Raw genomic sequence first — 24,752 nt, forward strand, 5'->3', positions numbered from 1 at the left:
AATGTTGTTCTGTATGTTTTCAAACGTGTCCTTGGCTTTATAACCATGGGTGATATGTTTGCCCAGAAATTTTTCAGGAGCCTCCTTTATTGTTTTTAGAACATTTTCACCGATCTTGAATTGACATGTGTTTGGTTTACCACTGCAAATGGACATAGACTTACACTTAGCCGGTTTCAAGGTAAGATTCATAGATTTGGTAATTTGGTGAATTTCAGACATTATCTTTTGATGCTTGCGTTTGTCACCGGTTATCAAACAGAAATCGTCTGCAAATGGCAGGGTGATATATCTCTCTCCTTCCATGTTGTAGCCATGCAGACCTTCTTGGTTTTTCAAACACTGAATGATCGGATTAAATACAAGCAAAAGATAAAGGGAGATAAGGGATCCTTGGAATGCACCACGTTTGAATTTGAACGGCGTACTTGTCCAGGTTGGGCCCCTTATCGTGCCTTCGAGTTGAGAATACAAGTTTTGAATATATTTGCATACTGGATCAGGTATTTGGTTCCTCTGCAAGGTATGGTTGATTAGATTGTGCTCAACAGAGCCGAATGCGTCAGCGAGATCGAAATAAGTGATATGGATGGTTTTCTTTTTAAGTTTTGCATGACTTATTAATTCAAAATTTATTTCAAACGTATATATTAAATTTATTTATAAAACGTTTAATATGCATTAATTATCCAATTCCAGTGACACCTCATGCCTATTGCTTGGAATTGTTATAGCACGACGCAGTGAAGTGATTTCATCATTTTGAAACAACAGCTGATTATAAACTTTAAAAAAACATCACTAATTGCAAAATATGTTTCAAGTTTCAACGAATCATTATTGCACACTAAATGATGGTTGCATGGGTATATAAGGGATCAGAGTCAGAAAGGTGAAGGAAAACAAAATTATTAAATCAATCATAACATTAATATCGAGAATATTTTGTACATTACATATATAGGATGTTGAAAAGTGCAACTTTTTGAAAGCGTCATTTTTGGAAAATATGATTTATTTAGACCAAAACATAAAGATTTTGAAAAGGGATAACTTTGATAGGGTAGCAAAATGGTTCTTCTATTCTTTTTAAATTTTTCAAATCAACAAAATGTATGTCAAGTTATGCAAAAAAAATGTTGTGTAATTTTAGGCTTTTTCTTTTGAACCCTGTACTACAATACATCCAAGGGTCCAATGACATTTATGAGGTATAACCAACTCATAATCTGTACACAACTTTTGTGCAATATTCTATTTTCGTCTCAGTTGTTTATCAACACACGACCCGAGTGAAACGACGGGGAAAGCAGCAATTGCTGTACACTTGCGCAGTTGTTTCAGAAAGCCGATGAACCGGAATTATTCTGTGCACGACGATACATGTAGCTTGCTATAATTTATTAGCAAGCATATTTCCCCATACTCAGCGATTACGACGTTTTGAGTCACAGCAGTGGGCGCCACTCACCAAGTGTTTGTGTGAATAACAAAACTTTTAATGCCAAATTACCTTTTGAAAATAGCTGAGTGGGAGGGTTTTCAAAGAAATATTTTTTGTGTGAAAACTGAAGCATCATGATTATGTATAAAAGAATATTTGAATATTAACTGTACATCATATATAACGATTCGTGACACCCAATCGTGGTACAGTTGATGTTGTTTAGAAGGCAATATTTTATTATAATTTTATATACGCTAAAATATTTGTTGAATTTAGTGCAAATGAAGACTGAAAAAATGATGAAAATTCGATGTAAAAATTACATTAAAATCACCAAAGATTACTGTTTCATTTTTAGGGGTAATATAATCTTTTATTTTCTGAAATAAACTTTGGGGTCTAATGGGATTTTTTTATATAAATGGAAAAAACGCAGAACGTCTATACAAGAAAACTGGTAGAATCTATTCGATAGACCTACCACGTGCAGCGAATCACTAAAGTCAAATCGATACATGTATTATTGTGTATGTACTATTAATAGCCTGGGCCCATCATATTTTCTTTCTGTATGCAGTGAGAAATACACATTATCAACAAAAATTGTCAAAATACTAGTAGCCATACATATTAATATTTAATGCAGGTAAAATAGGGCACGTTTTCCGTCTTTACTTGTAATAATATGTGACCCGGCAGCACAAATGAGCCGTAAATTCCCTAAATTGTATTCTGAGTTACGACATCGATCTCATTTCAATAGTGAAACACTAATAAATTATCCTATTGTTGAAGTTGATAATAAGCTTCTTCCTTAGATGGCTATAGAACTTTTAATAGCTCTGGTCTTTGTTTGCTTTTGCTAAATCCTGTTCAAGTGGTGGGTTACCAGGCATTGTATTTTGTATAGGTATGCATAACCAACAATTAACAATGAGAGAACTTTTTTAAACCTCGTTGACTTGGGGATGATTTGAAATGACCGCCAATTATGAATGTTCGATATATATTTATTGCCAGCAATGTGGAAAAAGAGACACAAGTAGAAACGAAAAAAGCTATAATTTTGTTGAAGGAGCAAAGTTTAACAAACCATAACCCCGCTTCTGGATATCGTTTGAAGTCAAATGATATACCATTTTTAAGTTTATGATGTTTATTTTTTAAACACGAAATAAAACAAAATTGACCGGGGGAGGAATTTACGGCTCATTCGCCGTGAACGGTCACATATATCTAATACCCGATTATGTTGAAGTTATGTATTTATTCAATGTATTTATTTATGATGTTTATTTTTTTATGCACGAAATAAAAAAAAATTGACCGGGGAGGAATTTACGGCTCATTCGCCGTGAACATATATCTAATACCCGATAATGTTGAAGTTATGTATTTATTCAAGATGGCTAGCCTACGTAAGAATCGATGGGCGATTTGTTTAGCGCGCACACGAGCATGGGTTTGAGGCCCACCTCTGCCAAGTTCAATTTTTTGACAATTTCGTATTAGGGAAATGGAGCTAGGCGAATTTATGTATGGCGCAGGGAGGAGTAGGTTTGGGTTTTCCCGAAGCGTTGATTGCATGAGCAGCGATTGCGACGGTTTGCAGATTCCCCATCATTCATGTCATTATAGCTTAGCATGTTTAGTTGAAACCTAGTCTCAACAGAAACAGCTTCTCCATCATGGCAACTGCATCGGTGAGTTTCTTAATACATTTCATTGAATATTAGTAGAAACAGTTAATTACGTTTTTATCCTAATTTATGTTTGATTTGTGAAACATTGTCATAACACATTCAAAAAATCATTCAAACCGAATCTACGCTTATCCGTATGAACCGTATAGTAAACTATTGATTTGTCAGTATTTTAAATGGTCAATAACGAATACTGATTGGTAAAGATGATGATCATTTACTGCTATCGATGATTTAGATATTTTCATGACTAAACAGTTATTTATGCCCGAGAGGGCTGCGAAAGTTATTCGTTATTCTAAATCTAAGCAATTACGGTCAATAGTGCGATTTCAGCAAAAGGAAACAATTTAAGGGTGTACCTTAATTTCCTTTCAAAGATTCAATGACCTAAATGGAATAATTCTGCGGTAGTTTTTCATAATTGAAATTTTCATAGTTGTATGTGCGTGAGTGATGGGGGTATTTTCAAGTTTTCTATTTATTCACTTATTATCTATTTGTTATTTATATCCATTGACAAAGTTGTAGCAACACGCAAACATTTCTATCTGGCAAATTAACATAATTAATATTTATTTAACTATTCTCAGGTTCCAAGAGACCTTGCAACTTCTTCAGATATCTATGGTAAGTATTATAGCATTTCCCAAAGAAAGGGGGCAAAACCAAACAGGAATTTGTCTTTAAAAAGAGCTATATACTTTTGTCTAGCTTTCAATATTCAAATCTAACCTACTCTGTACTTATTCGACAATAAATAAGTAATATGAGGCATGATAATGATACCTGCGTCTTGACTAGGTTTTTAAGCCACTTACAGGAAACAAATTTGGCTATTACTACAAAGAAAATTATATCAAAATCTCCACTATATTGCATGTTGGCAATATCTCAAATTTGTTGAATATAATTTTTTTATACATATGCTAGATGCCTTATCACTAAAGTAAACAAATTACACATCCATTGTGCTTTTTCTAGCCTTTGTCATGGATATTTGTCTCATATCCCTGCTTTTATGGACACCATAAACATAAAATATATTATACATGTTTATACGCACATATTGCTGGGTTATTACAAGAGTCAATAAACATTCAATTAACTACAAAGAATGGACTTAGTTTTGTGCAATGTAGTTATATTGAACTTTTATCTGAAGTAAATCGCCTATTGTAGCTTGAAAATATACTGACCATTATGACCTGCCTAGCTTTTATTAACCAATCAGTTATGTGAATTGTCAGCATGTGATGGCTATAAGCCAATTGCAAACATGTTTTTAAAAAAAGGCTAACAATTCCTACACTGAACAGTCTCACTGCAAGATTAAATAGGCTAAATAGTCCTTGTCATGTGGGGCATGATTAGATAAAGGTATACAAACGAGGGTATGAGATGAGATATTAGGGATTATTTTCTAGCCTCTTGCAAGAAAGTCATGCTATACTAATGCATGTAATTGTATTGTTTTCAAGGGGCGATATTTTAAATCACAATATCTTTTTTAGATATGTGTCCCAACAACATAGATCCAAAATTTGGTCGCAATCACATACATAGTTGCTGGGAAAAGTTGCGCGCAAGGTAAAAAAATAAATGATGCGGAACGACATCTGGCAGAAAATGGCCTTTAAAGTTTAAAAACACTGAATATGTTAATTAGGTAGCCATTTTGTATTTTGAAAACAATGCAATACATAAGAAATACATTACCTGCATTAGTACATGTATAGCATGACTTTCTTGCTTTTAGTTACCCGCAATGAACTTTAGACCCAAATGTCCGTTTTGATCCAAATAAAAAGCAAATGAAAGCCAAACGTACTTTTTTAATTTAGAAAAAAACTAAAATGACAAAAATCACCTTATTTCACAATTTTAAGTGCTGCCCTTCCCCTTAACCACAGGGTTGGTATATAGCTATTCAAGACACATGGTATCTAAGGGATAAACTGCATATGAGATGTGGGTGCAAGTGGCATTAATGTTCACTGCCGTGAACAACAAAAAAAGATTTGTACTACAGCTACATGTTGCAGGTTGGTGCAATATTTATTAATACCACGGTAGAGGGTAATAGCTAAACTATTCAGCATTTCAACGCATTGTTTTGTTTTATCCAATTCGGTGTTGTTGTTGTTGGGGAGTTGTTTTTACATAATCGTCCAACATTGAAGCTTTTGAGTGCTCAAAATATGACAAAGTAGGTAGATAATGAAGGCTATATTGTCAGAAAAAGACGATTTTCGATAAATAATAAGTCATTGAATTTGTCATTAAATGGTAATCAATTAGTAAAGCACGTAAATGATAAATCGCGAAGTCATAAATTCACCATTAGTCATGTAATTTCTTATTCTTTACAAATTTAATATTATAAGTCATGAAAATATTTTGAAATGATGCAAATTACTGTTCTTTTAGCTTGTAAATACATAATTTCAGCATTATTTTCCTTGAATAAAGAACTATATCCTGTATGATTATTTTAGTTAATCTAAAGTTAGTCGAATTAGACCTGTTTTTGACTAATACATTTACAGTGAATAGCGACGCAAAAAAAATGGGGGGGGGGGCGATATTGCTTCCGACCCCGACAGGGGTATGCAAACTAACTCGCCGGGTTAGACATAAGCAATAATAACCTGCACGGGTTGCACATTTTTATTTTCAGAGTCCCCTGATTAAAAGCATTTTCAGACAATTTTGAAGTAAAAATAATTTAATTTTCTACCCAATTTGTCTAAATTAAGTTTATAAACTATGCAAATTAATTTATATGACCACCATTTGCTACTAATTTTTTCTTGAAATTAATTGTCCACGAACACGTATAATTGGAAGAAACAGCGGTCATATTTAAACTCGGTAAAATACAAGCTAGTAAAATTATATAATTATTATGTTAAGGGGGTACTACACCCCTATGGTAAATTTGTGACTATTTTTGCATTTTTCTCAAAAAATAATAACACGCCGGTAACAAAATTTATGTATATTATTGAGGCAAGTAATCCAATTACTACACTGAAATTTCAGTGACTCAAGACAAGCGGTTCAGTTTATATGATAGGAAATGAGGTACATCCTAGCGGTACCTTATTTCTTATCATAAATAAGGAACCGCTTGTCTTGGGTCACTGAAATTCCAGTGTAGTAATTGGATTCCTTGCCCTATAATATACATAACTTTTGTTACCACTGTGTTATTAGTTTTTGAGAAAAATGCAAAAATAGACACAAATTTATCGAGGGGTGTAGTACCCCTTAAATCATGCAAATTGGTTATTCTAAAACGTACGATACCAATAAGCAACTTCCGTTCAAAACATTTTTAATGCAAATTAAAATCCACTGCATGTTTGTACGACTTTTTGGCAAAAACGAGTCCCTTGAATGAGGTCAAAGCCAAGGTCATTCATGCACTTTCAAATGTTATTATATCACTCATACATAAACTCATACATAAAGTCTAATTAATTTATATGTTTGCATGTTTGCTTAGGTCTACAATGATCCTTAGCCCAAATCTACGGTTATGAATTTTGAAACTTTAGAAGGAAGTAATTCCATTTTTTTATTATCACACCTAAATTTAATAGTCTTATGAACCTGTTATGAACTTAATTGTTAGCTGTATTTATACAGAATTCACGGGTCATTGAATCATTGCCAAATACAAAGGAAACTAGACATTGTGCTCACAGAGCACGGCCCTTAGCCAGTGATGTTGATCTTTTTATGACCTTTGACCTAGAGCTGTTCATGCGACATTTGTACCACCAGCCTATGGTTCATGGTGGTGACGACATTGTAGGGCTACTATGTAATTTACGGGAGCAGCAGCATTTTGAAAGTATTTGGGGAAAGAAAGAAGAAGAATCAGACAGAAAGACAAGACCTAGCTTAGCTAGGTAAATACACAGATATCCTTGGAAGGCTCTGTAAAGATTGTTTACCTATCTTTACAAAACCTGGCAAGGACATACCTATTCTTACTATAATGTATACTTTAAAGTACACATAATGAGGAATGATCAGCCCAATTATTATTTTACATGGCTCATTAAACCACAATGGGCTTGTAAGGACTATTATATCTTTGCTGTATGGATGATGTATTTGTGTGCAAATCTATCATGGGGTAGACTGCTTTGCATTCCTTTTTTAAACAATACCATTCCATGCATTAAAACACAACACATCCACATATCCACATTCCCAGTGACAGCCCTGTAGCTCCCTGTGTCCAGAGAAAAAAGGATAGATAGCTGTTGGATCAGAACATGTATTTTCCATGGTGGGATTAGAGGGATAATAAATTTAAATGGTCTACTACAGTAGACTAATCATGGGGGGGTCATAGGCCCCTTAGTAAATCATAGTGAAAATTACGTTTTTGGTCATTGTCCATAAGTGGAAGAACTTTGACCGCAAATGATCACATGACATTTGTGGCACCACCCAATGGTCCTAGTGCTCAACTATGCCGGAAATGACCCCTAAATTAACTTTGACCCCAATTCTGTGTACAACTTTTAGACACTGGCTATAGACGATGCATGTGTGCCAGTGACGTCACGGTGCTATGTAATATGGGGAAGGGGGAGCATTTTAAGTGAAAAACACGTTTTGGGCTATAATGACCTTGACATGACATTTGCGCCAGACATTTTCACGTGACATTTGTGGCACCCCCCAATGGTCATAATAACCAAATTTCGTCAAAATTGACAAATGCATATGGCTACGATGGCTCATTATATGATTGGTAGAAGAAAGAAAGAATCAGAATCTAAGAAAAAGAGACCCTTAGCCAAATGCCATTTGGCTAAGGTAATTATTCAAGTTTCTTCATATGAATTAAGTACCTATGGAAACCTTAAAAAATAATGTATACATAAATTCCGGGGATATGAGTCATTCCCTGTTAACAATTGACATATCATTTTTAAATGGATTGCAGTGAGATTCAGATATTTGCCTATTCTTGGCCAGTCCGTTAATTTTCTATAGAAAATATTTGACATGAATTGACATAACAATGTCAGGAAAGTTTTCTGGTCATTTGATGTCAAACTAAGGAGGTAAAATGAAAAAAAAACCGGGAAAAATTATCTACTATATTTTACTATACCTCAGCCGCTTCTCTGTTGGGTTCTTCTGAAGGGGGAGTCATTTTGTTACGACCCTATCTCCCTTTATGACTCCCCCCCCCCTTCCGCCTACACAGACTGATAACAAATGATTCATTGCCGGAACTAGGAAACATAGTGCGAAGAAAGTGTGCGGAGCGCGTTTAAATTTTCATTACAAGAAGGCGCACGGAGCACACACAAAATTTGCATTTATAACTAAAGATTGTGCGAACATTTTGATTGTAAGTTAAAAGAATGAGAGCGCGCGATAATTTTGAGTGTAAACGAATTTTACCCCCCCATATTTTGGTCTCAAAATTTTATGACCCCACAGTATATTCTGTTTTAAAACTATCGCCATTGTTTGTTTGTTTAACCAGGTTGGTCTGTAAGCAACACATTGCTAATCCATGTGAAATCCATGGAACGTTCCAAGCTCATACAATAAATGCACAAGCCTGGATAGCCAGTACATCTTGACTTGCACATCTAAAATCATTTGGCAAAAGTGAATATCTCAGGAATTAAGGGGACATTTCCTGTATATAACCAAATACCGTTATCTTAGAAATATATTTTCTGGACATCTGTAAGGGGTATAGGCCTCAAACTCGGTGACAACAAACTTGATGACCAGTGGAACATTTTTGGAACATGTTACAGGGGTCAGGTCAAAGGTCATCTGGGGTCAAATCTTAAAATTGCATTTTCTGGACATCTGTAAGGAGTACGGGGCTCAAACTCGGTGACAGCAAACCTCATGACCAGGGGAATATTTTTGGAACATTTTGGAGGGGTCAGATACCTCCACAACATGCATCAACACGTCCCAGCTAGGTTTGTGGTCTGTGACCACCATTTGCCACTAGTTTTTTCTTGAAATTAATTGGCGACGAACACGTATAATTAGAAGAATACAAGCTAGTAAAATTATATACTTATGTTAAATCATGCAAATTGGTTGTTCTATAACATACGATACCAATAAGCAACTTCCGTTCAAAACATTTGTAATGCAAATTAAAATCCACTGCATATTGTACGACATTTTTGGCAAAAACGAGTCCCTTGAATGAGGTCAAAGCCAAGGTCATCCATGCACTTTCAAATGTTATTGTTGGTTTCTGGTCTTTATTTGACCGTTGATCTACTCTGAGTAAGTTTTTAAACTTAAAAAAAGCAAAGGGCCTACTGAAAAGTAGACCTAATAACTTATAGGCCATATGTTAATGTAATGTTTTTTCATTATTTTTACAGGAACCGATACTTTGCGTTTAGTGATGACTGGAGTGACTGGAAACGGCAAAAGTTCCTTGGGCAACAGTATATTAGGAGCAGGTCTTGTAAGAATTTACGAACTTGGTCAGTATTTATATAGAAAATCAAAGCACCGTTCTTCAGTAAACCCAGTCCAAAGTCAGTAACTACGAACTGCGAAAGAAAGGATGGGATTGTTCTTGGCACTAATGTTTCAATAGTTGACACCCCTGGCTTTTTCGACACAAGATATCAACGCGAGGAAACATTAGACACGTTGATGAGATGCGTATATCTCATTGCACCAGGTCCCCATGCAATACTTCTTGTTGTTAGTTGCACAGGGCGTTTTACAGATGAAGTCGTCAAAGGTGTTGAGCTTATGAGGAAGGTGTTCGGGGAAGACAGTATCAGGTTTGTGATATTTGTGTTCACTCTATGATGAGGACAATCCAGATCCAAATCCTCTGGATACATTTGTGAGTGAAATCGATGGCGCTTGTCGGAAGCTTTTGGAAGATTGCAAAATGCGATATGTTGGATTTAACAATAAGTTTACAATTGAGTCAGAGGAAAACCAACAACAAGTAAAGAAATTGCTTTCCATGGTAAAACAGATTACAGCAGATAATGGGGGGAGGTGCTATACTCACGAGTCATTAGCAAAAGCTCACGAAATCATGGAGGAAGAAAAAAGGAATATAGAAGCAGAAGCAAATATGGCAAACCAGACAAAGCTCGAAATAACAGCAGCACAAAAGGTAAAAGATGAAGAGCTAGCATCACTAAAAGCACGTGTTAAAAGCCTCGAAGTAAATGCAGAGCTAAAGGCAAAAGAAATAAAGAATGTAAAGGAATCACAGAAGTTGGAAGAGGAAACGAAGGCAGCAAAGATTGGAGCCCTAGAAGCAGAGGTTAAAAGGTTTAGGCCTACTGAACATGCTGAATTACAGCCAGGATGGAAAAAGGAAGCAGCACTGAGAGCATGTAAGAGTAAGAAGGGACAGGACTTAAAGTTCGGTAAGTAGTTTTACCTATCTGGAATTGGAGAGGCTGCAATTTGCCATTTGGCCATTTCAACCCCTACTTACCGAGGTATTTTTTAATTTTTGACCGTCCATCACAAAACGCTCGTAAAGTTTTGTTTTATTTCGTGTTTAGAAAATATATATCATAAGCTTTAAAATGATATATCATTTGAGTTATGTTTTGTTAAACTTTGCTCCTTCAGCAAAAGGTACCTTATTTCGGTCCTACATTTTGTCTATTTTTCCACATTGCTGGTAATATATATCAAACAGTCATAATTGGCGGTCACTTCCAATCATCCCCAAGTCAACGAGGTTCAGGAATTTCTTTGTTAATTGTGAAATCCCACCACTTGAATAGGATTTTGCCAAAGCAAACAAAGACTAGCACTATTTACGAATTCTATACAGACGGTCATTTCGAATATTGAGTTTTATTTTTGGTTTTGGTCACGCGGTTTCCTATTATCCTCCCTAAGCTCTTGAGTGATGTCATTATCCATATCTTTGTTTGTACCCTCTGTTAGAAACTTATGATTTGTAGCAAGCTGTTTCAGTTTTCATTTGAGTTTTTTTTATATAACTGTGCGACTTCAGGAAATCAGGTTTGTTACCTGACCAAGACTTTAAGTTACCTTCATCAAATTATATAAAAGAAATTTTTAAATTTCGCAGTGCAATATTCACGAACAAGTCAATCAATCTACATTTGAAAGCATTGATTTAGTTTTCAAAATAGCCATGGCTTATTTCACTGTAAAAAATATAGACCATCGAAATATTTCCACCAACATTACAAAAGAATACCCTGAGAATAGACACTTGAATGATATATATGTGCATGTCGCATGTCGCATGACGGAAGATAATTATGATAGAAAGCTGGTTTAAATTGACTTTTATTCAATTTATTTATTTATTTGTGTATCGCATGATGTGAAGGATGTCCCATATATAGGCCTATACTTAAGACTAGATAAGAGTAAAAGAGAGAGAGAGGGAGAAGAGAGAGAAGTGTAAGGGTAGGGAGAAAGAGAAACGGAGGGAAGAGAGCATTGGAAGTGGGAGGGGAGAGCAGAGCTCAAGAGTGGATTGGAATAGTAGGGGAGAGTCGATATCGAGTGTGTGGGGAGGCGGATGGAGGAGGTTATATAGGTGGGGGACGGGAGCCTCCGGGGGAGCCTAGGTAAGAGGTATGGGTTGTGCTTTGTAGTGAATAAACTAATTCATAATAAAATCATCACCATCATCATGCATCGTGTATATTTCATGCAAATAAATAAAGCATCCCCCACCCCTTAACTCGGGGTGTAATTACACGGTGAAATGAAAGTATGCCATCTACGACAGAGAACATCAACCGTCGCCCGCGTTGATAGATATCCGATAATGAAAATATTAGACATAATAGGCCATTATATACTTATGGTTATATACCCTATACTTAGTCCTCCCAGCACAATAGTGTTATGATTGCAGACTAGATCTGCTTCACTTTTTAATCCGTTGATTTTTTTTTTTTTTTCAAAAGAGAAACCAAAACTTTTATTTGATATGAGGGATAGGTAGAAGCTTCTTATCCTCTTCAACAATAGGATTAATGATTGGTTTAAAAGGTGTTTGACTGGCACTAACAAAATGAGAAACATGTCGCACCAACTTGTGGTACACATGAATACAACCTTTATGCACATTTTGTGCTGTTGCTCAGAATACAATTCGCCGACTTTACGAGCGGTTTGTGGTGGACCGTCACAATTAAAATAAGGGGTTAGGTTAGCTTTTAGCGGGGAGAGCCTCTTATAGAGATCCGTTTCAACAACGATCCTAAAACTCAGTAGGTAATAGATTATATAAAAAACAGGGAAAATCTGTTCCAACTGACCAGCAGGGAACCAAAGGATTCCACTACATTGAGAGCAGGTCTCCTTTTTTACTCCTTGAAAATGAAAAGTTTTGTCTTTTCGAAACGTCAGGTGTTTAACTCTGTTTATACATTTTGTGTTACTCCCCCATTGGATGTTGTGTCATGTAGAGAGAGTTGAATTTGTAAAATCATTACGTGATTTCATTTTCACAGAATTCAAAAACAGGGGTGGTGGATGTTTCGCGTCAGATTCAATGGTCAGAGTGCAATATTCCCAAGGTCGCGTCACGCTTAAATCTCTGGAAGATTTGGCTGTTGGTGATCTGGTCCAGAGCTACGATCCTGAAACTAACTGTATTACATACTCACCAATCTACTACATCATCTACCAAGACGAAAATTACCGCAAATCTTTTTTGCGTGAGTTGTTTTACCAGGGCATGAATGGCAAGGAGCATTCCTTGCGTCTTCAAGGCAAGCATCTTCTTTATGCTACAATCAATCTGTTGGCATCTGTGGAATCAGAACGCCCTCCATCAACCCCAATTATGTCGGAGAAAGTCAACGTTGGCGACGTTTTGTGGTTAATTGACGAACATACCGGTGAGCTTTTTCCTCGTCGAGTGCTGAAAATCGGTGAGATTGTGGCCAACGTTCGTCATCCAATGACGATGAATCATACCATCATCGTTGATGGCGTCTTGGCGTCAGTTCATATGCATAACGAATGGCTCCTTAGGCAGGCAACGGTTCCATTGCGTTTGCTCTATCACCTCAGCCCACGTCTGAGCGATTTCTGGCTTTCCAAGAAAGCTATACGAACTTGGGATTATGTGGAACAGTATCTTCTTGAGTAAATTGGTATAACCGTGACACTCGGCTTTAAATCGAACAATGTAGGGTAGCCATTTAAAGGAGTATTTCGTGATCGTAGCATCCTCTTTTTATGAATTTAATTTTTTTTAGTAGATATCCACGAAAAAAGCTTATTCCCAAAATTTCAGATGACCCCGATTTTGCGTTTTCGAGTTATGCATGATTATGTATATTACACTGCTCCATTGAGAATGTGTTGTAATTTCGTTCTGGTGTTCCAGAACGTAATTCAAAATTCACGATATTTTTGCTATACGATTTAATCTGCAAGCCAGTTTTTGTACATAAACATTATGTAGCTAAAGGTTTCCAGTGGTATAAAAAATCTCAACTTTTTTTGAGAAAAGTGGGGGGGTGATGATGCTGTGGATCACGAAATGCCCTTTTATTTGTTTTATATCTAAAAGCTTAAGACATAAACGTGAAATATATTAAGAAAACAAGTTACTGTTATACGTCGTACTTACACACGATTACCGTGCCATTTGGTGTAGGTCACACATTAAAAAATATTGCACAATTTTATATTGCACAAAATTATAAACACAATGTCGAGTAAATCCCGTTGATTTGGTGTAATAGGCACGTAGTTACAGTAGCGTGAGGTGAATGTAAACAGGCTTTTAAACAGTACTTAAAAGTACTATAGCTATATTCTTTGGTAGTATCTATATTCAGATACCAGGCTCCGCTGTGTTAACCTTATTCCAATAATTTGGTAACTACAGAAGAAATCAAGGTAGAAGTGAGAAGAGAGAACTGACGTTGAACACGAAAAAGACCAAGATTATAGTAGTCGATGAGAACAGGGTGTGCTAATGAGGGAAAATTTCATAATTAGTTCTATAATTTATTTTCAAGAATTCAAGGATTTGAGTGCCTTGCTCCTTCATCAACAACAAGGGAAATTGTACAAAATGTAGGCTCTGCATCATTCATAATGTTGTCCAAATGATTTCCAAGATCTAGAAACCTTCGCAGTAGCCATTCATGGACCTGAGTCCTGAGCGATCAGGAAATCAGCAGGTTGATGCTTTCAAAATGTGGTGCTACGGGAGGATTCCAAGGGTTCCTTGGACTGATTGCAGAACAAATGACTTGGTGCTTGAAATGGCAGGAACATGACACTTCAAGCTAGCATTGCAACCAAGAAACTCAGTTTCTTTGGCCTCAGACACCCACGTTTAGAATGGAAAGACAATATCACAAGAATGGTTAAAGCCGAAGAGGAAAATCAACAGCAGCAGGATGGATGGATGGATGGATGGATGACTTCAAAGAGTGGAAAGCTCATTTGACAGTGCTAATTAGCACAATGTGACATTAGAGAAAGAGCGCGAGTTACCGTACTTTGATAAAACAATGTACAGACAAGTTTGTTCTTTTGTTTATATGTTTATTATTATATAATATATAGTTAATCAAAACAGCTGAAAATAGTGCTCGATACTTATTATTATATATATACTCATGCATCGCGTAACAGCTCTTGTATACAAGTTTCATATTATTACCACAGTGCAGTGACTGTAATCGAGACAACCTTTTCCACATGCGAACAAGGGCGTACAATTTAATAAAGATGAACAGGTTATGCAAAGCTTAAAACAGCTCTAAATATACATTTCATATTATTATGACATTTTGTAATTTTAACGTAGTTCAGTTATTTTACAAAAAGTATTTCCAAATATCGACGAAATATTCAGATTTGACTTTCATTGCCAATTAGAACTAGTCCCAAATCGTGGTCATAGACCACAAACCTAGCTGGGGCATGTTGGTGTTTTGGAGGTATCTGGCCTCTGTAAAATGTTTCAAAAAATGTTCCCCTGGTCATGAGGTTTGTTGTCACCGAGTTTGAGCCCCGTACTCCTTACAGATGTCTAAAAAATGAATTCTAAGATTTGACCCCAGATGACCTTTGACATGACCCCTGCAAAATGTTCCAAAAAGGGGCCTACGAGGTTTGCTGTCACCGAGTTTAAGCCCAGTATCCTTAACAGATGTCCAAATAATACAGAATAAGAAAGAAGCAGCATTTTGTAATATGGCAGAAGAACTTGAGCAGTTTGAAGGTATTTGGTTTTATACCAGAATGCGCCCTTAATGACCTTTGACCCCAATTTCGTTTACACAGTATGGGCACTGAACATAGCCGATACATATGTGCAAGTGACGTATTTGTAGGGTGTAACATGTAGGAGGAGAAGCACTTTGAAGTTGTTGCAAGAAGAAAGAAAGAAGAATCGGATAGCAAAACGGGACCTACAATCCTCGAAAAAAGCCCTTGGAACACTTTAGGCATATTTAATCAAATCAAACGTGTACTTGTAATGTGAATAAAAATTTTCAATATTGGGTATTAGAAGAAAACCGGGTCCTCAATTAACACTTCCCCGCCCCCATCATTCAATGTTGCGACACTTTGGAGACACTTGTCCACTGAACACATTTGCACGTGTCAACATCGCACAGGGGAGTGGGGAGATTCATTTTCCCTAAAGACGCTTAAATGTTTCAAGACTTTTTTCGAGGATTGTAGCTGAGGCAAACCCAGCTATATAAAATGAAGAAGAATCGGATAGCAAAACAGGACCTAGCTGGGGTAAACCCAACTAAAGAATTATAATTTAGCTAGGTTTCACCTAGACTATGCTATAGTCGATTTTTGAGAAATATACAAATATGTTATCAATACTGATAAACCTTTCCAGTTTTTACTCGATATCGAGACCATTTATTTATTACATTATAATTTGTAATGAACAAATATCGTGAACTACAAATCTACATGTAGGCATTCTGAGTGATCCGTGTCCTGACTTGCTTTAAACAAGTATTTTTTTTTTAAATTAATTTCGTGAAAGAGGGCTCCCTTCATGCCTACCAGTGCTGCCAGTGATTTTCCAGGCAGTTTATTTTGGACAATTGCTCATGTTTAGTAACCGCTGTCCCCGAGAAAAAATCGAAACTGGATAATATTTTAATTGAATTTTGTGGAATAGGGAGTAGATCGAACACCACATGCAGCTTACAGCCGGACGGGCAATTAACGGTCTTACTTCCCATTTTCGTCATTTTTCTAGGACTAATTCTTATAGGGAGCGATCGTTATTTTCGACAGGGTGAATGGGCATTTGATACCCAAGCATGGGAGGCGGAAACCTGGAAGACCTGCTCTGACCTACATTGACATTCTGGAAGATGACACTGGACTGGAGGCAACAGACTTCAAGACAGCAATGGAGGACAGGAAGTTGTGGAAAGCCATCACAGTTCGAGGACACCACTCGAATTAAGCAAGAATGGGCATTTTGAGGGGGGAACCCGAAATTATTTTTTGGTCTTGAGGGGGGAACGCGAATTTTTTTGTTGAACCAAGAGGGGGCAGTGGCGTAACTTTGGGCCAGGGTGCCCGAGGGCGAAAGTAGATCGGGTGCCCCTGACCAAGGGTGTGCATAGTCCGACGTGTAGGATACTGGCGTAGCTAGGGGTGTGGCGCCCAGGGCTAAGGATACATATTGGCGCCCCTCCCCAATTCTCGAAAGAATAGGCAATTACGCATTAAATTTGGTCATAATGAAGATGAATATCGGTCTTAAAATGATCTTTTAAATGATTTTGCGCTGAAATGCGTGCGAAGCGGGTAAAATATTTTGAATTTCATCGCTGGAGGGGATGCAGAATCGACGCTGAATTGGTTAAGGGTGGCGCCCAGGGCACGTGCCCACCCCTCCCCCCTCCCCTCCCCCGTCGCTACGAGGGAGGGGGCAACATGCAAATTTATTTCATGTTTCAATGAACTTCTTGTTAATAAAAAATTGTTTTCATCTTCTCCAATGTCTTTACTTTTCGTCACTAGCTGTAGTGACGTAGCTAGGGGTTGTGGCGCCCAGAGGAAAGAATACACACTACCAGTGGTGCGGGCGAGCAAAAATATGCATATAACCAAGTTGAGTTTTTCAAATGACAATTTATGTGCAATGCGCGCGAGCAATGCGCGCGAAAATTTTGTGTTGAAGGTGGCACCCAAATGAAGAGTATAATTCTATGCATGGTGGGTAAAGGTTTCCACTTCTTTCCTATAACAAAGTATTATCGTGTCGAAAGAGTATCCAGATCTGATGGGTGCCCCCTTACCCCGGGGGCGCGGCCCCAGAGCCCATAGGAGTTACGCCACTGGGAGGGGGATTGTTAAGAAATAAGGGGGAATCCGAAAATTTTGAGCGGACGCGAATTTTTTTTTCGATATTTTTCCCCGGGTATTTTTCCCAAAACGCCCATTCCCTCCCCTGCCGTAAATAACGATCGGTCCCTTAGTAATAGACAAGTGTGGTGAGTCGCTAATCCATTCATACTCTAGGGCCCCACGTTGAAAAACAGTCATGCTTAACTTGCTTATAATATGAAATTGGTTAATTTTTTCAAACCTGATTTTTTTCATATTTGTAATGTTTACACATGTCCCAACTTGCACGTAAATGGAATCAGCCAAATTTGTTGTGTTTGTAGGTCAACAAAGCAAAGTTCGACGTAATGTCATAATTCAAGAATTATAACATTATGTCCTTCTATAGAAATACGTGTTAAACGGCCAAAATAACCAGCAGAGTTTCTTTCACTTTACCTTGTTATTTCAGCTCAAAATGGACGGAAACCCTTCCCGATTATTACCAGCATTATTTCAGTATTTTCAGTATACAATAACAAATTCTTTCTGTTTGTTGTCTTTCTGTTGCAGACTTCGCTATCTATCTGCCAATTAGTTACATGCATAATGTCATTACAGTGCGTGTTGTCAATTTGATATTGACCCCCATGACACAGATCACAACACTATTAATAGTTGAACCGAAAAGAACATTAAAATTGTGATAATAATAATGTGAAAACAGTTTTCAAAGCAAGTCAGTTTATAATGGTTTATAATGAAACAATGCAATTTTTTCTCAGCATTAAAATAAATTGAAGTTGGTTGAACCTACCTACAGGGTACAAATGAAGACTTTACATTGTAATTATCAGCGTGAAAAATGTAACCCACATTTCCGAATCTAATAATCATGTTTATGGTATATCAATCTTGACATCTTATAATAAATTATCAATATTACACGAGCCTCTTCACGGTTGTTTGATGTGATCATTTACCGTAAAACCCCGTCTACAAGCATATAGAGTGCTTCTGATGAAAGCTACATTAATCCAGGCGCCATTATGGAGTATGAGCAAATAAATTACGGTATTGGTATATTTACGCTGGCTTCGAATTAATTTAGCTTTCATAAAAAACACTATGTATGCTTGTAGACGGGGTTTTACGGTATTAATTTTTGTAACATAACATTATATAATTTTCAATTCTAGACCTGGAAAATACCAACAGCTATCATACTAATATATATCATTTTTTAGCTATTTTTAACATAGATTTCCCTTTCTTTACCTTTTTTTTTTCATCTTTCATATCATGATAAAACATTTTTAGAATGTTTCCTTGCTACTTATCACTATTTTTTCTGATGTTTTAATGTCATTATATAAGTGTCTACCCTTGTAAAGATTTAAGATAAATAGCGCCATCAGTGTTCAACTTTGCTTAAAATGAGTTCAATTGTACATCACTTCAAACAACCGTGAATTAATGTGCCTCGTCTTGACTTTTTATGAGACGCTTGATTAAACCTCATCCTACGAGATCCGGCATACTACAACGCTTGTGTTTACACCAATATGATTTGAGCTAATCGTTAGGGGATGTTAAGGCAGCTGTGTACTCTAGACATTGTTTCTTTCGCAAAATTGAGTTTTTTTGATATGTTTGTACTTTGTTATGTTTTTTATAAATACAAGGTATGAAAATCCAGATTTGTAAACTCCAACTGCAATATTTTAAGGATTTTATTTCACTATTCCACTCGTGTTTGAAATTGAAAAGGAAAGAAAATCTTTGTTGAACCAGCAGGGTACACGCGCGCAACAACGCATCGCGTTGCGTATCGCGCAATTTGTTAACGCACAAATACGCTACACATACGCGACGCTTATCTGCATGCGCGGCGCATCTTATGGAAACACCACGGAAGCACAAAAACCTAGTGGTCAAATGGCTCCGTTTTAGCTGATAAAATGTGGGGTTTTTTTTTCAAGTTCTTTCCCCCGATTTAAATATCAAGTTATGAATGGATTTCGCTCACACTTCTCAAGGGGCCGTGGATTTACCCGATGTTTATGTAATGTAAGGTAGAAAAATGAAAACTGCCGCATTCTCCTGCGAGATTCGATGAAAGTGCAAAATGTGACCACTTTAAACTCCAACGGCCATTATTTCAATGTTCATTTTCTCGGTAAAATGACGATTTAGGTACACGATAACTCAATAAATACAGCATCTATGGGTAAGGAAATATGATCATCGTAAAAAGCATGATCGACTCAAGAAACGGTTTTCTCATTTTTCTATATTTTGGTCTATTTCCGAGTTTAGGCATCATTTTGTGCAAATAGGCGTTTGTGAATTTTAAAAAGTTCAATTTGATGCCTCATATGGTCAATATCTCAAAAAATAAGGCCAATATCAAAAAAATAAAAAAACTGGAGCCTCGAGATTGAGCTAAAAACAAAATAAAATATTTTGGAAAGAGTGTTTTTTTTGTTATGATGTACCTAACAAATATTGCCAAAATCTCACTTTTTTGTGATTTTCTTCATAATTGTTGTTTTTACCCCAAATCTGTATTTATATTAAGATTTATTGATGTCTTGCCTTCATAAAAATGTATACTTTTATATGTCTTGCGCGAATAATTACAAAGTTATTGCACTGTTACTACATGCATGTCTGAGAGTACACAACCTCCTTAATCAGTGGACTTCGGTTGTATATATAAATGCGCATATATAAATGCGCACGTGACATCTACAAGTCGCCATACCGTATTAAACGATATAAGGTACCCGGATGTACATAAACTCCCCGTGCAAAAGTATAGGGGAAAATGACAGGTCGCAAGGAAAATTGCTTTTGCAAAATAGTGGCATTGATTGCAAAGGGTTAAATAACTTGACCCGAAAGATAAACTATTTATTAACGTTTTCCATCACGGAAAAAAAAAATTAACTACGGAAAAGCTAGATATAGCTGATTTACAAACTTATATTTCATAATTTCCTTGCTAAATGGGCGTGCCAATTGGCCATATCTATGACGTAGTGCTGGTTTCATACTATCATGCTGCTTGCCGCCGAGAAGCGGTCCACACGCGCATTGTAGACAAACAGACACAATCAAGACTTGTGAATGGCTGATAAGTCATGCCTCTTGTCGCAACGGCATGAAAGTATGAAAGGGGACATGATTGGCTTTAAGGTCAGAACTTTTCAGGCGGCGGATGACATGATCGAGCCGGCAACTTGTGAAACCGCCCGGCCGTATGGCATTTACCAATATAGTCGGTTAATTTTGTTGGGTTCATTATCGAACCCCAACGGTTTTAGCTTGTATTTATATTATTTATCAACATAGGCCTATTTGTTTGTGATATTTCAAGCGTTTTAAAATTTCAAAATAATCCCATTCAATTACACAGTTGACGATGAAAATTTACTGAATTTCGAGAATGCAATGCGGCCACAACCTGGAACTGTGGTCGCAATTTCAGTGATTTACAGTGAGGTAACACGAACATGGCACTGGCCATCTGGTCACGTGCGCATTTATATATGCGCATTTATATATACAACCGAAGTCCACTGTTAATGTGAAGTCATGATTTTTGTTTTGCAAGTGTTTAATTATTATATGGAATATGGACTTTAAACATCAAAAATAGACATTCCGTCTATATTTAGGTAAATCGCATGTTCGTGGGATCTTTTGGGAAGGGGATTCAGGTTGTACCTGGTATTTCCTTATCATAGTTATATATTGGTTGCAAATCTAATGGTTTATGATGTTTAATGTAGAAAATATAGGGGGCTGCAACAACCTCGCCCTTCGTAATTCGTGTTACATAAATACCTCCGTAGGACGAGAGTTATAGATTACACCAAGTCTTGACACATTCAATAAAGTTAAAGCCATATTGTAACATTTCCATAAAAAAATAACTGAGGAAAAGCAAAGAACATTGGAATTTACTACCAGTACCGTCGTCACCAATGCGTGCCCCCGTCGGTCGTGCTACGGCACGGTCTTTTGATGTGTGAATGAACCCCCCCCCACACACACCCCCCCACACACCCCATGTACGTACTGTGTTATGAACATCGCGCATGAGACAAAACTACAGCACCTGAGTCTTGATTTTTGCATGGTATATTAGTTTAATAAAGTACATTGCAATCGTGTAAAAACAGAATTTTGAGAAACATTGAGGGTGGCTTCCTCAGCAAATGTTTATTAGGCGGAGGCGCCCTATTTAGCGTTAGGTTTGGATATTTGATTATTTTATTTATTTTCCATCCGACTTACCCGGGTGAAAAATCAATAAAATAATGAAATGTCCAAAGCTAATGTTAAATAGGGCGCCTCCGCCTATAATTTACAACAACATTAAGACATTTGAGTGAGTGAAGAAATTTTAGGATTCTTGATTCGTATTGGTGTGAATTTCAGCATGCGTGTAGTGTAACAGTCTTAATATATTTCATTTCTGGACTCGCTTGATGACGATTCGGCGGCTGTTACCAGTGTCGTGCAACAGATGTGACACTAGATTCTTTCGATAGCATAAAACATTATTCTGATTTCGCTGTACACAAGCAATACATATTGTGACTTGCCATTAATTGTCATTATATGTGATATTATTTTGTCTTTATGGCTGACAACGCGAGTGATGTACAATGTCTTCCGCTAACCGAGGAGCACACGTACACCTTTCCAAAGGAACTCTTCCTTGTCGTCTTGATGCCTTTGATAACGCTATTTGGACTTCTCGAAACACGTCGCTTCTCTTTGTTTTATATCGGGTACCTCAGATGAGAACAGTGACAAATTTCTACTTGGCAAATCTTGCTGTATCAGATGGTCTGCTTCTATTTCTTACTTGTTTCTGGCACATATTTAATTATGCTAATTCACCAGTTGACCACATTCTTACAACACCATTTGGGAGCATTTCCGCATGTTCTGTACCGCAGTATATTACTTACGTACTTCGTTACGCCTGTGTGCTCCTTGTGACCATGGTAACGCTGGATAGATATTATGCCATCTGTCAACCAGTGATCCATAGAAATAGAGACAACGCAAGACACGCGATGATTTCAACTACTGTATCATGGTCATTCTGTCTGCTTTTAGGAAGTTGTGTTCTACCAGTGGAACTTATAAAACAGTGTATCGTATGGCCTGATGATGTTGACAGATTCGGAACGTATCCCCAAACCACATGGTTTTGCAATAAACCAACTTGGTCACTTGTGGCGATTCCCGTCATAGATATGGTTATGTTTATATCAAGCTTGATCACCAACAGTATAGCTTATTTCTTCATTATTATAAAGTTGAGCAGAAAAACAAAAAAAGGTTTCTCCACAAAATCGAGCAAAAAATCGAGCCGCGATAGGATAGCCCGAAATCATGTTGCTCGTATGCTGATAATCAACACTATTGTATTTTTCATTTGTTTAAGCCCAGTGCAAGTTATAAATTTACACGCTCTGGTATTCATTTTCACCCAGAGTGAACTACTCGGAAGTAAGATGGCATTTTACATATTCCTTTGGTTAGGACGAGTGGCATTCCTGCTGAATTCCGCAGTTAATCCGATTGTCTACAACGCTAGCAATCCACGATACTTTGACGCATTCAAGAAGGCATTTAGAAATAAGGCACGTCGAATTGAACGGCCATCCTCATAGAATCAAAATCAGATATACCTCTGGATAATAATATAACATGATATTACAATGATACATGCCGCGGCAGACGTAACTAGTATGACCTAGTTATTCCCAGTCACCGCCCCCCCCCCACACACACACACGCCTATGACGAGTGCAATGTGAAGATTTCATATAAAACCCAGTCACTGCCATCAATCTAGTCACAAAGGCATATGAGAGCTGTCAGTTTGATATGGAGACCTCCAATTGGCGTCACAAATCCATAATAATCCACAAAACAGTATATTTATGAAACCAATAGTTGAATTGGAGATTCTGAAGATAATTGCTAAATTTGACCAAAACAAAAGTGCAGATCACGACGATATACGCGACCTCACGGTTGTTTGATGTATATAGAATTGGCTTCATTATTAAGAAAATGCAAACTATAGATGGCGCTATTTATTATAAATCATATTTCTTAATTTGCAAGGGGTAGGTAATCAATACTGCCATTTAAACAGGTGGGATAGATGAAACAAGCGAAAAGAAATTTTATAAACATATTTTATCAAACAATAAAAGGAGTTGTTTGTATTAAAAGCTTGAAAGAGTAATTTCCAGTAACTAAATAGCGCCACCAATTTTGTCATTAATAGATACATTTTATATCCGGAAAAGCTATAAAAATGCTATAAAAGTGAATAATTTTGTAAAAGAGAGAAAATTAAAGTTGAGAATGACTCAAAAGCATCTGTATACATTACCATGATATCACATTTAGCTGTTCAGGCCTAAATTTGGTTGTACATGATGTTTTGTTTGAAAAACTAATAAATGATCCCATCAAACAACCGTGTGTACCTTATTATATAAAAAAAGGTAGCAAATGAAATTGTTCGGCTTCTTATAAATTTCTTTCATTTGTTTTTGTCAAGTGGAAATGTTCCTAGTCAATTAAAAGTACAAAAAAAGATGATGATTTAATGCTGTCAAATAGTCCCTATATCAATATTGCGTTTCTCTAAAATCCTGGAAAGATTAGTTTCCAACAGATCTATTGAATTTAGTGAAACCATATCTTAAATGAAAATCAGTTTGGTTTTAGAGCTAACCATTGCACCCATATGGCGATCATCCATCTTGTTGATAAAATAAATAACGCAGTACATGTAGAGGATCACAAAACAACAATTGGTGTATATCTAGGCTTATCGAAGGCATTTGATACAATAGATCACTATATTTTACTTTATAAGATGGAGCACTATGGATTCAGGGGAATAGTTTACGATTAATTCATGAATGATTTAAGGCATGAACCTTTGGACAGTATTTATTGTGGGACATTAGAGCACATCAGACATATCGAATTGCATTCTGAATACGAAGAATGTCCTTCTGATATCAAATAATTTTGATTTTTGAAATTCACAATGTAATACACATTTTATGGCAAATGATTAAAAATTGATATTTTTATATTTAACAGTACTCGAAGTAAACTTTATAAATCTGATAATATGTACTTAAAGTGTATGTAGGTGGGATGAAAAGCCGACGAATTGAAAAATTTGACCTTTCGTATTGAAA

At 36.6% G+C, this 24,752-nt stretch overlaps 1 protein-coding gene and 1 long non-coding RNA gene across 2 annotated transcripts; both read left to right on the top strand.

The window, feature by feature from the left end:
• The first annotated feature begins 3,045 nt into the window (after positions 1-3,045).
• Positions 3,046-9,980, top strand: LOC140160700 (uncharacterized). The gene is made up of 3 exons (XR_011860003.1): positions 3,046-3,150; positions 3,744-3,780; positions 9,552-9,980. It is a non-coding gene; the product is annotated as an uncharacterized lncRNA (long non-coding RNA).
• A 251-nt stretch (positions 9,981-10,231) lies between these two features.
• Positions 10,232-14,748, top strand: LOC140160003 (warthog protein 4-like). The gene is made up of 2 exons (XM_072183270.1): positions 10,232-10,571; positions 12,660-14,748. The coding sequence occupies exons 1-2, from the start codon at positions 10,232-10,234 to the stop codon at positions 13,301-13,303; spliced, it is 984 nt and encodes a 327-aa protein (XP_072039371.1). The 3' UTR covers positions 13,304-14,748.
• The last annotated feature ends 10,004 nt before the right edge of the window (positions 14,749-24,752 follow it).

Source organism: Amphiura filiformis, chromosome 9 (assembly GCF_039555335.1).
Source record: "Amphiura filiformis chromosome 9, Afil_fr2py, whole genome shotgun sequence".
NCBI classification, from domain to species: domain Eukaryota; kingdom Metazoa; phylum Echinodermata; class Ophiuroidea; order Amphilepidida; family Amphiuridae; genus Amphiura; species Amphiura filiformis.

Coding starts and splice junctions, on each gene's coding strand:
- LOC140160003 (XM_072183270.1), top strand. CDS start 10,232: ATGGAGGAAGAAAAAAGGAATATAGAAGCAGAAGCAAATATGGCAAAC. Junction 10,572..12,659: donor GGGACAGGACTTAAAGTTCG/GTAAGTAGTTTT, acceptor TCATTTTCACAG/AATTCAAAAACAGGGGTGGT.